Consider the following 16,653-nt stretch of genomic DNA (forward strand, 5'->3'; position numbering starts at 1 on the left):
AGGGGAGGGGAGCTCAGGGCACTGGCAGGGACCTGGGTCCATCCCTCCTGTGGTGGCACATGTTGGGTCTCCTTTGTCAGGGCGCTTTGACCCCGGGGGAGCTCTTGGCAACAGGCGGGGAGTACACCCAGGGCCCGTACCCAGGCTTTGCTCCTCAGTGTGACCAGAATCCTGCGTCCTCAGGACGGCTCCCTCCTGGGGCCTGTGGTCCTGCTTGGCTCTATCCTGGCCACTGTGCCTTTCCCCAGCCCTCCCTCTCTCCACCCTCTGCCCGCCCGCCACACTCACCCCTGCAGCAGCCTCAGAACCACTGGCCTGGCTTCTCCGAGGAGGCGCCGGGGCTCGAGCTCCGACGGGACAGTTAGGGGCTTAGGTGGGGGGACGGGAAGCTTCCGTCCCTGTGGTTGATCTCCTCCAAAACTCTGCACCACCTGGCCGGCAGAGAGGCGATGGGGACCTTGCCACCTGCTGCTGCAGAGGGGCTTCTGGTGAAAGGAAGTGGCGTGTGGACAGACTAGGTCACCTCACTTCCCCAGCCCACCCTTGGCGTTCAACTGAATTAAGCGCTTCCCAGCACCGGGCTCTGAAATGAAGACAGGACCTAGGTTAGGTGTTGGGTTATTCAAACCAAGGCTGTGAGTGGGACGATTGCCACCTGTGGGTCCGGCCTATGCTGCTGCCTTCTCCTCACAGGGGCAGTGGCCAGGTCAAGTGGCGTCTCCAAGCATCTCCTGAAGAGGCCCGACCCACTTACAGCCCTCTGAGGCTGCTCCCCTCCCCCAGCTCCTGGGCCTACGGAGTGATCTCACGTCTGTCCTCCAAGGCTATTGCCCCACAGCAGAAACAGGAGGCCCCCAGTTTTATCCCTTTTATTGAACTTAAGGGTTTTCTTTCCTTTCTTGTTTCTTAACTGAGAGAGACAACGAGATTCGACAACACCAGAAACAAGAACATTCCTCTGACCGGTACAGAGTTACCACACGCGGAAAATTGAAAGCCATCTTACTCAGGCTGGGGTCCCTGATTTTGCAGAAGTTCCGCTGCCTGCCGAACAGACTGCAAATAAATAAAGTGCACTGAGAGCCCGCCAAGCAGCCAGGGCCCAGTGGGGTTGGGGAGAGGTGGGAAAGCAGAAGCAGCTCACTACTCAAGGCCAAAATGGCAAGACAAGCTGTGGCAGGAACACAGGCTAAGGACCGGTCCCTGGCCCCTCCCCCAGTCATTCCCTTAGAGCAGAGACAGCCAAAGCCAGAGCCACGGAGCCTCCAGATGCGGTGCAGCTTCCCAGCAGAGGAGGGGGCCTGTGAGGCCAGGGGCCCCTGAGGCTCAAACGCACAGTTCTCCCTGTGAGACACAAGCACGCATTCAGTGAGCAGCCTCCCTCCTGCCATTCTCAGGCCTTCCTCCTCCCCGGCTGGCCCAGGAAGAGGCTACAGCTGGGGATCGACTCACCCCGAGAGGGCGAGACCTGGGCTTGAAAGGGGCCCATCTCTGTGTCATCCCCAAGAAGGCCCCTGGTCCTCCTCCCACCCTTCACAGCCCCTGTTGCTCTCCTTTCTCCGAGGCTGTCCCCGGAGGTCTACGGATGGAGTCGGCAGGCTGGCGGGCTCCCAGATGTGGTCCTGGGTGGCCAGGGGTGGAATGGAGGAGGGATCACCAGGAATAGGGACTCCCAGGAGACTTGGCACGAGGAAGGAAGCCATCAGGCCCTGTCCGTGAGAAACTGCTGGGGGCATGTGGGAGCCTTGGTCCAGCCTCAGTCCCCAGTCCCTGGGGTGAGCCAGGAGGAGTAATTCGCCCAGGACCGAGACTCCTGCTGGGCAGCTCAGTGGGGCAGATGCTGTGAGATTGGGCCCCTCGGTCCCTGGGGGCTGACCACTCTACTGTGGTTTTTCAGTCCCACGATCTCTGAGTACTTGGGCCCAGAGCAACCGGTGTCACAGCAGACGTGGGGCTGGGGGGTGTGTGATCAGGGCCACAGCCTCTCCTGGCTCCCCTCTGGGCTGCTCCGGCCCATGCCTGTACACCAGTCAGTAGCACACCCCGGGCCTCCAGGACCAGTCCAAGCCCATCTAGAGGGGTCTCCCGTGTGATCCTGGACATCGGGGAGCCGAGCCTGGGGACAGAGAGATGGGGTCATGCATGGTTCTCAGTCCCCTCCGCCCCCAGTTTATCTTTTTACCTTCCCGGTCACATCACGTCCCCAGGAGCCACCCTGTCCTCCCCCAGCCACACTGAGAGGTTTGTGTCCCATTGCTGAGGAGCCCTTGGTCAGACCTGGGGTGGAGGGTGGGAAGACCTGGCTCTGTGGGTGAGGGTCAGCTACCCAGGGGATCCTGGGACTCATCTCTCTTTTGCCCGTCTCAGCTGGGACTATCCTCCTGGTCTTCCCTGTGCCTTCCAACACCACGCCAAGGACAGCTGGTCGCCCACATTCTCCCTACCCGGAATCTCGCTCCCCCTAGGTCCCCTGGGATTCCCCTGCCCCATCCCACCATGCCAGGTCTTCCAGAAGACTGGGGAGCAGGTGGGGGAGTGCAGGCCTAAGGGAAGATTTAGCTTAACCACTTCTTATCTGTGTGACAAGGGCAAGTCTGCTCCCCCCAGAACCCCAGGTTCCACTGTCATTAGGTAGAGAGAGTAGGACTCCCCTGTGGTGTTGGTAGGAGATCTCAGTGCCCAGGCGACACGGTCCTGTCCTTCCCCATGCCGGGCCCAGACCACTGGGTTACCCTACCTCTTGGGGCCTCGGCCGGCAGAAGGCCCTTCATCTCCTCCCCAGCCAGGCCCTTCACTCAGCTGCTACCAGGGAGCTCTAGGGCCAAGGAGAGCCCTTGGGCACAGGGTTGACTCTCGATGAGGGCCAGAGAAGGGGTGAGTCCCCAGCTACCAACACCGGTTCCTGAAAGAAAGAATTGGAAACCTGAGAGTCGCCCCCCTCCCCCACCCAGAGAGGTCCCCGGTTCTCCTAGTGTTGCCTCCTCTCCAAGCCCCTTCTCCATCTGCTCCCCCCACCCCACCCGAGAAATGCCCTCTGCGCAAGGAAATCCCCATTCTCCCAGATCCCTTGGGTCCACAGGGCACTCCTGGAGGTCCTCTGCGCCACAGGATGGCATTCTGTGGCACAGGGAGGGCTGTAGATGGCCGAAGAGCAAAACTGGGGGTGGCGGGCGGGGGGCTAGGGAGAAAGGCATCTTTCCACACTTCCCCGTCTCCAAATGCATCCGCACAGAGGAAGGAGGAGAACAAAAGTGGCAGCAGTAGCCTTTTGAAGCAGAAGGAGGAGAGGCAGGGAGCAGTCCCCTGGCCCTGAACACGCAGTACAGGGAGCTGCAGGGAGCCCTGGGGCCTGAGGGCTGAGAAGAGGACAGCCCTGGCGTTCGGGCTGCCTACCCAGGAGGGTGGAGGGGAAGTGTGGCAGCATCTCTTCTCCTCTAGGGCCTTCCCGTGGGCCACCCCAGCCCATTCCCCTCCATTCCCTCTGGCTCAGGTGACACCACCGCCCGCTGCCGGTGCCTCTGGGGGAAGGGGGGGCAGGAACCGGGCCTTGGGTGGGAGGGGACAGCCGGGTCTCCATGGCTGATGGGCTGAACCGCTGAGATGAGCGATGTCTAAGCTACAGCCGCCCCTCACCCCGTTTTGGAATCATGACCAGGGACTCCGAAGAGCCCGAGGCTGCCCTGCCTGCGTCTGCTGGGCTCCGCAGCTCTCTGGGCTCTCTTCCTCGGGCCCCTTCCACATTTCGTCCGCACCCTCAAGGGTCCTTGACGTCGGAAAGTTACAGCAACCGCCTCCCTCCTGCGCTTAGGTCCAACCTCTCTCGGGTCGCCTACCTTTCCGATCAGGCCGGTCAAAGCAAGTCCCTGCAGCAGCATTTCTTCTGGTTTCCACCTTCTGCCAATGTGAGGCAACAGGTCGGCTGTACTCAGATAATTTTCTGGAACCCGAAGGAACGGCCCCGTTTTGTGAGGTTTTGTGCAATCCAGCACTGGCGGCGACGCGTGTGCGCAGCTCCCGGCTGGGTTCGGGGTTCGGTCGCCTCGGTGGCTCAGTGGCCAGCGTGCTCTCGCGGAGCTCTAGGGTCCGGGGCCCGGGCCGCCCCGCCTCCTTTCCGCGCCGCGTCCCGAGATCTGGGCGGCCCTGCTGTCCGCCCTGCGGGCGGGCGGGCTGGCGCGGGACCCTCCTGCCGGGCCGCTGTGGCCACAGGCGCTCACTCGATCCGCACCTGCAGGCGGACGTTGAGCATCACCGAGGCCACGACGTAGAAATAGGGGAAGTTCATGCGCAGCCGCCAGGCCAGGTCGAAGAAGGTGAGCAGCGTGCGCGTGAGCCCCTTGCAGAACGCGCAGTAAGAGCCACGGGCCGCCGCAGAGCGCGACAGTCGCACTGCCAGGCCCGACAGGGTCGCCACCGCCGCCGCTGCTGACAGAGCTGCGGACGCCGCCATGGGCCTGGCAGGCGCAGACCTCGCCGACCCGCTGAAGCACCAGCGGCCGGCAGGTGGACGAGAGGCCAGGGCGCCCTCTAACCCAGCCCTGGATCTGCTCCTTGGCTGGGTTCCTTTGGCCTCAGCTGCAGCAGCCGCTACCCTCCCTCCGCTCCCCTAGAACAGGTCTGCCCCCTCGCCAGTATGGCTCCGCCCCTATCTTAGCCACGCCCCTTACTGGTAGCCACAGAGCTGCTGCAGCAGTTATAGCCTTGCCCAGGTCACCAGCCCCTCTGCCAAGCTCCGCTTTCGACGCCACTGTGCCGGCAATCCACAGGGCCTACGCAAATGGGAAGGCGCTGCTCTCCTGGAGGTTTGTGGAGGGCTGGGGTTCTGGAGCATCTGGACTGCTGTGCTGATTCTGTACAGAAGGTTCATCCAAAGGGCCCTCCTGTTCACACCACCTTCCAGTGTCTTTTATAGAGGTTTTACAGGTTTAGGAACAACATATTACTACAAACTGCAACTCATCTATACCATGGAGTTAACTCCGAGTTACTGGATGATTTCACCTACAAGTTGTTGCCATAACTTGAGCCCTGTGGGCAGATCACAAAACCAGGAAGAGTCTTAGTTAGGACTGGATCTCAGGTCTGCTGAGCAGTACCCCTTTTTTTTACGGCCAGCTGTATAATATTATCAGGTGTAAGAATGAATATTGTTAAGAAACAAGTAGGGAAGTGAAATATTATGATTTGGTCTGAGTCATCTTAAAACCCCCAATTCCTTCCAAAGACAGCCTTGAATTGCCCAAGGCCCAGGATATTACCCTTTTCACATTCAATACTTCAAGTATTTATTGAACACTGATTATCTGCCAGGCATTGTTCTAGGGGCTGGAAGCAAAGCAGAAAACAACAACAAAAGCCTTTCCATCAAGGACTTAATAATTTAAGTGGGGGGAGACATACTATACATTTCTAAATAAGACTTTTAGCTAGTAACCAGGGACATAAAGAAAGTACAGCGAGGATGTGTGATAGTGTTTCATAGTAGAAAAAGTTTTTCATAGAATTTGGACAGGGAAAGGAACTCTAAGTAGGTTACATTTGAGGTGATATCTGAGGATCTATGGGAAGGTGATAGCTATGAAAAAGCCAGAAGAAGAAGCGTTCAGGAAGAGAAAATAGCAATTGCAGAGGTATTGAAGTCACCCCTGCCTAAAAACTGTTGATGAGGTCTTTGCCTAAGTGCCTTTTAGAGATGATTTTATATATACATATACATATACATATAGCTATATATATATATATATACACACACACATATATATATTTCTGCAAAGAAAGATGAAGGTCAATAAGATAAATGGATATACATGATGAAATCATATACTATAGTTGGAAGAAAGAGACTAGATAGATGTACACACAGCAAATCTACAGATGAAGAAAGGATGAAATCTATAGCAAGGCACCACTTTGGTAAAATGAAAGTACATGCATAGGACATTAGAAGTCAGGTTTTTCACTCTAGGAAAAAGAAGTTACAAATAAACATGAAGGAAAGTGCTGGATCACACTTTGAGTGGGAGGCTGAATAGTCTTTTATAAGCCATTTGTAACTTTTGTATCTATGCAGCTCTTCTTCCTAGAATTATTGGTGCTTGTTATGTGCCATATGTTTTACTTATTTATTGTTTTATCATCTACCCTTTCCTCAAACTATGAGAATGTTAGTTCTACATGGACCAAAGGCAGGCTGGTCTGTTTTGATAGACATATGAGTTATTTCTAGTGCTTGTCTGCCAAAGTACATGGGCAAGATTTTCCCTATGGTATACACTCAGGAGTGGAATCCTGGGTAAAAATGTGTGTGCATCTTTAACACTTACCAGCTAATTCCAATTTGTTTTCCAAAGTGTCAGCAGCAATCAGATGCCTTCCATCAGTGGGTAAGAGTTGCACCACCCATCCTCTCTTATTCTTGATATAACCAATTAAAATTTTTGCCAAACTGAAAGATGTGCATTTGCATGTCATTGTGCATTTAATCTACATTTGTCCAGTTACTGATGCTGAGGATCTTTTCAGTGTCTATTGGCATTTTGGTTTGCTCCTCTAAAAACTGTTTCTTTCAAATCTTCTGTTTACTTTTCTACTGGACTCTTTGGTACAAATAAAAATGATTTTACATCTAACATGCTTTCTAAACTCTCTTATTAATATCTGATTTTTTGTACTTTCTGAGTAGAAAATCCTATTATCTCTAAAGAACGACAGTTTTCTATCTTCCTTTCCAGCCTTATATTGATTTTTATTGTATTACAAAGACTAGTTAAAACTTTCAGTCTCAGGGTCTTCCTTTGTCTTCATCTTGATCTTAAAGGGAATGCTTTCAAAGTCTCACCCTGCATAGTTCTTATTCCAAATAGCTACCTCACTAACTCTCTAACCTCCTTTAAGTCCTTGCTCAACTATTATTTTTCTAATGAAGCTTACTCTAACTACTACCCTATTCTAAAGTACAACTTGCCACCCCTCCTCAACACTCTGGAACTTCATCCCCTGCTATATTTTTCCATTGCACTTATTACTTTCCAGCATACCATATGTTTTACTTATTTGTTGTTTTATCATCTACCCTTTCCTCAAACGATGAGAATGTTAGTTCTGCATGGACCAAAGTTTTTGTCTCTCTGTTCACTGACTTATTCTTAGTGCTCAGAAGAGTATGTTAGTCAACACTCTACAAATAATTAAATAAATGAATAGATGGAAAGTATTTGGAAGAGTATCTGGCTGGCATAATGATATAAGCGCTCAATAAATGGTAGTAGATTAAGAAAAGACTCCATGATAAATTAATTACCACTGGGCTCCATAAAAGGTATTGGCCATCTCCAAAATGTTACATGTTACATGCCCACAAGAACACACACACACACACACACACACACACACACACACACACACACTTCACTCAAGCAATAGCTAATGATTTCTGGGTTTTGTTTTCACTTGGTCCTACTCTCATGCCCATAACCCCTTGCAGGCAAGGTGTGAGTTAGAGTCTGCTCTGAGAGGCACTGCTGCAAGATGTAGAGGCCAGAAAGATGCACTCTTTCACTGGCACTGATGGTGGCAGGCTAGTGCAGGCTTGAGGGGTCGGGATTTCTGCAGCTTTCTTAGATTCCATATTTCCCTGTCAGTCTCCAGCTCTTGCGTATCAGGAAAACTCTGGCTTTGGCATGTCTTCCTGACCTGTTCTGATACTTTGTTGGTACCTATAGCTTTTGACCTTAAACAGATTAGCCAGTATCAGCATCTACTTTCAGCATTAGATCCTTTCCTTTTTAAAAAAGATTTTATTTATTTTTTTAGAAAGAGGGGAAGGGAGGGAGAAGGAGAGGAAGAAAAAAATCAATTTGTTGCCTCACCCTTCCCCCATCAGAGACCTGGTCTGAAACCCAAGCATGTGCCCTGACTGGGAAAATCAGCAACATTTTGGTTTGGAGGACGATTTGTTTTTTCTTTAACTGATTATTCTTGACTAATCCAAGGAATGAGGCTAAAAAGTTTCCCCCTCTAAAAAAGGGGATATGGCCAAGGGAACTGGCAGTTACCATATAGTGTGAAGGGTCCATCAGTCAGTTTGTCAGTCAGTCAGTCAATAAAAATTGGTGAGGCTTACCAGAGTCCCAGACACTGTGCTAAGAAATATGGAGGCTCAGTGTCTAGAGGAAAGAGATGTCAAACAAATGAGGAATGCACAAACAATTCAAGGCAATGTATGTTCATAAGAGACTTTCAGAGTGCTGGTGTCTCTGAGCACCTAAAGGATGCCTGGGCACCCTGGCAGCGGATCCAGCAAAAGGGACCCAAGAAAAGGCTGACAACCCAGGGGCCCACTGAGGTTTTTGGTCCTATTGTGAAAGCAACTAGAGTATCATTAGGTGAGAACCAATTCAGAAGTTGCAGAGTAAGGACAAAGAAAGATCTAAAATCAATAACCTGAACTTTTACCTTAAGAAACTAGAAAAAGAAGAGTGACCTAAACCCAAATCAAGCAGAATGAAAGAAATTATGAAGGTTGGAGTGGAAATAAATGAAATAGAGAATAAAAAAACAATTGATAAGATCAATAAAACCAAAAGTTGGTTCCTTGAAATGACCAGGAAAATTGATAAACCTTTAAATAGACTGACCAAGAAAAAAGAGAGAAGATTCAAATTATTAGAATCAGAAATGAGAGAGTAGGCATTGCTATCTAATCTCTATTTTTAGAAAGGAATGTAAGAGAATGCTATGAATATGCCAAAAAATTAGATGACCTAAATGAAATCATAATTAATTGAATAAATAGACATTGTATTGCCTACTTTAAATAGGTAGTTATTATGGTATGTGAATTACATCTCAATAAAGCTCCTATAAAAATTAAAACCAAAACCCAAACCTTTGTTTGAAAAGAAAGAATTAGAAAATCTAAATAGACCTATAACAAGTAAAGAGATAGAATTAGTAAGTAAAGCACTTCACACAAACACACAAATTAGCTGAGGTCCAGATTGATTCACTGGTGAATTCTACCAATCACTTAAAAAACAATGAATATCAGTCCTTCTCAAAATCTTCAAAAGAAAAAGAAGAGAGAACACTTCCCAGCTCATTCTATGAGAATAGCATTACCTTGATACAAAAACTAGACAGAAACAAGAAAAAACCAAATAACCTCAGGCCAATGTCATTTATGAATACAGAAACAAAAATCTTCAAACCAATGCTACTACATACAAAGTGATTGTACACAATGACTGTATTAGCTGGCTAGAACTGCCATAACAAAGTATCACAGACTGGGTGACTTAAACAACAGAAATTGATTTCCTCACAATTTTGGAGACTAGATGTCCAAGATCAAAGTGTCAGCAAGGTTAATTTTTTTTCTGAGACCTCTCTCCTTGGCTTGTAGATGGTCGTTTTCCCCTGTGTTTTCACATGGTTTTTCCATTATTTATATCTGTGTCAAAATTTCCTCTTACATGCACAGTGGTGATATTGAATCAAGACCCATCCTAATGACATCATTTTAACTTAAATGCCTCTTTACAGATCCTATCTCCAAACTCTGGCAACCAACACAGTCACATTCTGAGGCACTTGGGGTTAGGACTTCAGCATATGGATTTTAGGGGGACACAATTCAGCCCATAACAAGGACCAAGTGGGATTTATCCCAGAAACACAAAGTTGGTTAAAAATTAAAATCAATCAGCCGTGGCTGGTATAGCTCAGTGGATTGAGTGCTGGCCTGTGAACTGAAAGGTCGCTGGTTCAATTCCCAGTCAGGGCACATGATTGGGTTGCCAGCCAGGTCCCCAGGTGGGGATGTGCAAGAGGCAACCACACATTGCTCTTTCTCTCTCTCTCTCTTTCTCCCTCCCTTCCCCTTTCTCTAAAAATAAAAAATAAAATCTTAAAAAAATAAAATCAATCAATGTTATACACCATATTAATAGGATAAAGTCCAAAATTACATGATCATCTCAATAGAAAAAAAACATTTTTTATATGCTAACATCTTTCCATGATAAAGTCACTAAAAAAACAGAGTAGAAGATAAATTCCTCAACCTGATAAACAGCAGAGCAGCCACTAGATGACCTGGATATTAAACTGCCCAATGTCCAGTCCAGGACCAGTAGCAATAGTGTGCCCTGCCCTATACTCAAGAGCCTGGGACTATTTCTGGAGCTTTTCAGAACCAGGTAGTGACAGGTCCGGGCTGCAGCAGCTTTAATAATATGGGCAAAATTAGCATATGTGGTTGCATCTGAGCTGAAGAGGGAGGGCTTATAAGGGATTTGGTGGCTGATGGGGCATAAAGGGTCCCCAGAGAGCAGGCCGATAAGGTTTCTGAGTGATGTCTCTGAGGGGGTCAAGGGACAGTGGGCATTGAGGGTGATCCAGAGGAGGCAGAGGAGGGTACTGGAGGTGAGGAACTCTGGAAACCAACAACCTGGAGAACTGAGAGGTTGGGATCTACTGGAGTTAGGAGACATCCAGGGCACAGAAGGGTTAGCAAAGTGTAAAATGAGGTTGCAGGACTTGGGCTTCAGAAGGGGCCTTCACAGATAAGTAAATGCTTCTTCTCTAATTTCACCATGGGGTCTAGAGCACATGGATAGCTAGGGCTTCCTGGAAAGAGGACTTAAGCTGTGCCAGATTTTGGGTACGTGGGAGCAATGCAGGATATTGGGGGTGAGGGCTCGAGGTGCAGCAGGAAATCCATGGCTCTAGGCAGCACCTGAAATGCAAAATGGGTATTGGTAAGTAAAAGGGACAGGGAGGCAGATTCAGATCTTTTTCTTAGATCCCAAGACCATAGGAAGCCCTTGACTAGCCAATGCCGTGTTGAAAGAATAATACCCACTAAATTATGTATTGCAGAGCTTTGGGAAGTAGACTTTCTGCTTATAAAAGTTTACACAGTGTTTGACAGTAACTTGGAGACACTTGGGTTTTGTTCCAGATATTCTCATGTAAATGGCTTCTACTGTGAGGTAGACATGGGGATTATTAAAGCTACACAAATATTTTAGTAACAGATTATTGGTGAGTGGTACATTGAAGACAACCCAAATTTTCATTCAATATTCTTAATGTGACCTTGGCTGCATGGTCCTCAAAAGAAAATAGTAGTGATGCAATCCAAACTCCCTGCATGACACTACATGATCTAACCCAGCTTACTAAGCCATCCTCATCTCCAAGTGACACTTAAAGTGTCTCTCAGGGCGGTAACAAATGCTTTGCTATAAGCCACAGTTGGTCCCAGCCTCAAAGCAGAGCAGGGCACAGCCTATGTTTTGAAGTCCAAGTAGACGTGAAAGTTTGGCTTTTCCACAATGTTATGATATGAATGAAAAGGGAGCTCTGTAATAAATTTCATAAATTCAAAGACTGAAAGTAATTCCACAGGGTGATCTGAACACAAATTCTTAACTAGGCAGATCATGGTGGATAGTAACGCCTTGACCTATAACTTCTTTAGTAAAAGTTTATCTTTGCTTTATGCAAGCCCTGTCCATTGTTTTTGTGCATCTAGGTTAACAAGCCTTTGAAATGCCAGAATAATCCTTATTTTTTCAGATCTGTGGGAGACCAACCACCTTCAAGAGAGCACATAATCTCATTACCTATCACATAATCTAATCATACAGGTTTCCTGGTTTTGCTTTCTCCTATCTTTATGTAATCTTCCTTACATTCCTTAATTCCAAATATATACAAATAACTGCAAAGCTGTCATTTGTTGGATCATTTGAGATCTTGTTTCCTGGCATGTTGTCATTTTGGCTCAGATAAACTCCTCTAAAAATTCTCTACAGGTTTGGATATTCCTATATCAGTGGTGCTATCATTTAATATTGAATAGAAAGCAGTTGCTTAGAGCTGACCACTGAACTCTCTGTGGAGTGGGTGTAGGGCTGAGGATGTGGGACTGTTGTAGGGGAGTAGATGGAAGGCACCTAGAGGCAAAAGTAAAGAACTGAGGCAGTGAGGAGTTGAGGCTTCACACTTGGGAGCCAGAGCCAGGGAGACTGCCTCCATCTTCCAGTAAGCTGCTGTGCTACCTTCCAAGACAGGCACCAGGCCTTCCCTGCAGAAGCCTATAGGTAAGACCCACTACCCTAAGAAATGCAAAAAGGGGTCATCCTTGAAATTATTTCCAATAGGCCACCATTTTTCCAGCCTTCATCTGTGGTGGTAGATGCCTCCAAGTCCCACCCACCAGTCTGCTGCATCTCAGTGGCCTCCACTAAGAGCCATAATGCCCCCACACTGGCTGGATGGTGAACACCAGGTACATTAAAGGTCCTCAGTTGGTAGCCATGGCCAAGGTTTGTGTGAAGTCCTCTGATTAGAGGTTGGGCGGTACAGAGGAACAGGCACAGCCTCTGAGCAGGGGCTAGGTGTAGACAGAAGCAAGGCTCTACTTGCCCAGTGTCACTCTGATACCACTGGATTTGCCAGTGACAGGAACAGAGAGGTGGAAGAGGGAGGGAACCTCCACAGGCAGGGGCAGAATTGCGTTAGTTCTAAGGCCTTGTATACAGCACTGCCCCTATGCAGCTGCTGATGGCAGATTTGTGGTCCTGGGCAGAGACATAGCAGGAAGAAATCATTGCATTGAGCATGTGTGAAGCTAGAAAGAGACTGACAAAGGGAAAAGCTTTTCTACCCACTTCTGATCCCTCAATGAAGGTGGGAACAGAGGACATAGCTGCAAGTGTACCTTAAAGGTCAAATGGCAGCAGGGGGAGGTGCTGCGCTGGAGTAAGACCTGCCAGTCTAGCCTAGGAAAAAGATGGGATTGGCTGGGACAGCTGAACCCTTCTGGAGTGTGCAGAAGTTTGGCCTGGGGGGTTTAAACAGAGGAAGAGAGAAACACTTACTTCTTCCTCTGGGACTCATCAACATGGACATGCAGGCCAATGCTTTGAGGGATTGGCCAGCCCTGGAAGCCACATGGCTAGGTGCTGGGCCCTGTGGCCAGCACGAAAGAGCCCTTGCACGGCCAACTGGAGCAGTTGGCAGCAGCCCCAGATCCCCAGCATGGGAAGCGGCGATGACAGCGTTGTGCACTGGCCCCACATGTGGACTCCCGGAAGGAGACTGAAGCTCAACAGTGGAGGGGAAAAAAGCTGAGTTGCTTGGATGATTGTGCAGTGGTGGCCTGAAATTCCTGAAGGATGGTATTTTGAATAGGAGAAGGAACTCCGGGCATAGCCTGGGACTGGTCCAGCATAGGGTGGCTGGGTTTTCCAGATAGGATGGTCTTTGAGGAAGGAGCCTGCCATCCTCCCAGACTGTGTAGCTTTTGCATATAAGACTTCTTTCTTTTTCTCACCAAACCTCTGCCTCCAGAATTTACCTATTGGTGACAATGAGCAGCCAAACCCCACTTTCTGTTCAGTAACAACTTAGGGCCCAGGTTGACCTAAAAATGGGATCATGCTTTGGTTTATTTCCAGGGTTTTTGAATTCTGGAGAAGGATAGATTCATTGGAAGCAGAGATGGGACAGTATCTGAGGTTCTTGGAAGGTACTCAACTCATCTCCTCCCTCCCCAGGGGCCTGCATCTAGGGTGGACCCCAGTCTTTGCTCTGGGTCTCAAGGGCTCAGAAGGGTGTTGCAAGCCCAGGGTGGTGCCACCTTGTGGGGAGGGGTGTTTCTGAGGCTTAGAGCTGCCAGACTCTCCTATCCAAAATGGCGATGGTGTAGACAGATAAAGCCCCTAGGGAGCTGTGCCCCACTCTTGTATTTCTGCAGATGTCATTGCTACTTGTGTAACCAGACAGGGGACCTGGCCCTGAGAGAGTCTGCCTAGGGCCAACTAGTAGTGTGGATTCTTGACTTCATGTAGGAAACATTTCACAACGTGAATCCAGGTGACTATGAAGGTACATTTATTAAAGCTGGGGACAGTGAAACAAGGAAGGGCTTAGCATAGAGGAAGCAACAAGGGAGACAGGCTTGGCTGCCTTAGCCCACTGGGAAGTCAAAGAAAAGGGGCCTTGGAGACAGGGTCAGGGTGTTAACCAGGGGCAAGTTACTGCTGTCCACTGCTCCCTTTATTGCAAATCTTGGGGTCCCTTAGAGTTTAGGTGATGCATGCCTGTGGGGGAAGAAGTGAGGGAACAAGAAAGGCAATGGTGTGGGTTGCTCCCCAGAGAGAGAGCGCTCACCCTGGGTCTTTGTCTTGAGTTTTTCTCTCTCTCTTGCAGGCGGGAAATCTTAGGGGAGAGTTTCAACAGAATATTCATCAGTTCTCCAGGGGTGCCCTTTTAGGGTCATGGTCTCCACCGATTGGTTAGTGCCAAGGCAAGGGTTGTTAGTCATTGTAGCTGGTCCTGGCATCACCCACCATCTTTTGCTGCTTTTCTAAGCCTGGAGCTGAAATACAACTGAGGCCTAGATGTTATCTCTAGAGAGGTGACCTTCTGTATTTGTCTGTAATTGTTTAGCCATTTTGTTCAGCTATTTGTCTCAGTTTCCCTATTCCACTTGTCCTGGTTTATTGGCCTGTGTCAACATCATAATACAAGCTGTTAACAACAGGTTTATAATCTCTAAATAATAATCGTTTTTCTACATTTTTCCTTAAGATAATCACAAAAGTAAAGTCCTTAACGGCATAATACACAGAATATCTTGATCTATACAGGAAAAAGTGACCCAGATGATATGCTGGCCAGCATATCAGTGAAACAGATCAAGGCTACAGAAGGAATGGTGAAGAAAGAATGTGTTTACATATTAAAATTCAATGTAAGAATTTAAAAAATTCTGTTTACTGTCAAGAAACAAGCAAGTAAAACACATTACAGATGTACTAACACTGATATTTGATTTTGCCATTCTTCCACTAGTACACGAAGATAGAGACGAGTGGCAGGGGTAAGGTACTTAGGCATTTTTAATATAAATTACTTCGTAATAGGGAACTTGACACACTGCATTCTTCCATTTGCTACAAGAACAAATTGACAATAAGGACTGTTTAAAAGACATGCTCAACCCTAAAAAGAGTGATGGCAGCAACATTTCCTACTGTAGCATAGCCTCGGGCTTTCCCCTAGAGTAGCATTGCTACACACACACACACACACACACTCAAGTGGAAAAACCAGTCAGGAGCACTTGCCAGGGCCAGGAAGTAGCTTTTCCTAGAAGGTGAAAAATACAGCATCTTACTTAGCTAATTGTAAGCTCAGTCCCCCTCGGAAAATGTTAACCGAGCTTACAATTAGCTAAGAAGAGACTCATACAATCTGTCTGTTGTTCGTTGATGTCTGCAATATGCAAAATTCCTTAGCTAGCAGCCATTGTTTCTGCTAAGTGTCTTAAAGCTGAACTGTCCCATGTGCGACTTTTCTCTCAGGGCTAAGATGGGTGCAAGTCATCAAAGTCTGGAATGTCAGGAGTAACTCAGGCTGCCTTTGATGTATAGTAGGGGATGCCCAGGTGGTGAAATTTGGAGGCAGGGGCAGGAAACCACCCATTCACCACCTCCACCACCTCCACCACCTCCACCTGGCTCACCTGCAGGGGGAAGCCTATGACAAAGGTGCCAAGGGGAAAAAAGCACTAAAGCAAGCTGAGTGGCTATCTGTGGGACCTTGGGAGGGCTTTACTTAAACTGAAGGTCAGTGTAGCTATGGTCTGTGCTGAAGAACCTTGAACATTTTATTTCACTTTATTACCAGGGATTCCGGTAGACAGGTTGGATCCTGATGGCATCCTAACAGGCTGCCATTGCTGCGGTCAGACCATGGGCCAGATACTTCACTCAGAACTGATCGGGGACTCAAAGGCTGGAAAATTCTAGTTTCGGGAAATTGACAAGCCTAAGTAGTAAATGCATGTAAAAAAAAAAAAAAAAAGCTGTTGTTTCAGGAGCTGCAGATATGGCCCTCCCAGACCAGGAAATCACAGCGATTGATCTTTACACTCCTCAGGAGACCATAAGCAGTCAAGGTGATGTTCAGCCATTGTGCTCCAGGGAGAGACAGACAGCCACCTGGGGTAAAGCTAAGGCAACTAAATATGACCCACCCAAGACCCACCGGACCAACCGGTCTGGAGCATAGCGGGAGATACCTGTGGCTTTGTGTTCCAGGAAGGGACGACCACCAAGGGTGAGAATGCTGCAGGGTTTGTTTTTTTTTTAAATCTAATTTTCCCTGAATTCCAAACCTCTCACCACACTTTGTTCTCTGTTATAAAAAGGCTGGCTTTCAAGGAAATGCAGGATGGTCTGTTAGGATATAAATCTGCTGTCCTCTCAGATCACCGGCCCTATGAATAAAGCGCACATAAAGATTCAATCCTTGTCTCTGCTTATTGGGTCTGGTAGGTGACAAGTAGCCCAAACCCCGGCTTCTCCAGTTTCAGAACTAATCTGAGGATAAAGAGCCCCAGATACGAAGTCATGCATGCTTCGCGTAACTCGCCCATGCCATGTTCTCCCTCCCGGCACTCCCAAAACACTGGACCAAGAGGAAACCAGGAAATCTTATACATATTATTTGATATTTCAACTATTTTTATTCTGTTTCTGGTGTTCTTTGTTGAACAAAAAGTTTTTAGTTTCACATAGTTAAGAGGGCTTTTCTTAAACTCGTTTTGTGTAGCCATGCTCTGTGCTGAAGAGCGTT

General features: G+C 48.2%; 1 protein-coding gene across 1 annotated transcript; it reads right to left on the reverse strand.

The window, feature by feature from the left end:
- Nucleotides 1-872: 872 nt before the first annotated feature.
- LOC129073209 (small integral membrane protein 10-like protein 2A) lies at nucleotides 873-4,551 on the reverse strand. The gene is made up of 3 exons (XM_054576903.1): nucleotides 3,834-4,551; nucleotides 2,738-2,902; nucleotides 873-2,116 (listed from the first exon to the last, which is right to left on the reverse strand). Exon 1 carries the CDS (start codon nucleotides 4,445-4,447, stop codon nucleotides 4,211-4,213), a length of 237 nt encoding a protein of 78 aa, XP_054432878.1. The 5' UTR covers nucleotides 4,448-4,551; the 3' UTR covers nucleotides 873-2,116; nucleotides 2,738-2,902; nucleotides 3,834-4,210.
- Nucleotides 4,552-16,653: the final 12,102 nt, after the last annotated feature.

This window comes from Pteronotus mesoamericanus, unplaced genomic scaffold, assembly GCF_021234165.1.
Source record: "Pteronotus mesoamericanus isolate MK-2021 breed Mesoamerican mustached bat unplaced genomic scaffold, CSHL_Meso_final contig_359, whole genome shotgun sequence".
In the NCBI taxonomy this organism is placed as follows: Eukaryota; Metazoa; Chordata; class Mammalia; order Chiroptera; family Mormoopidae; genus Pteronotus; species Pteronotus mesoamericanus.

Bases quoted from the DNA above. Each gene is read 5' to 3' on its own strand.
- LOC129073209 (XM_054576903.1), bottom strand. From the start codon at position 4,447: ATGGCGGCGTCCGCAGCTCTGTCAGCAGCGGCGGCGGTGGCGACCCTG.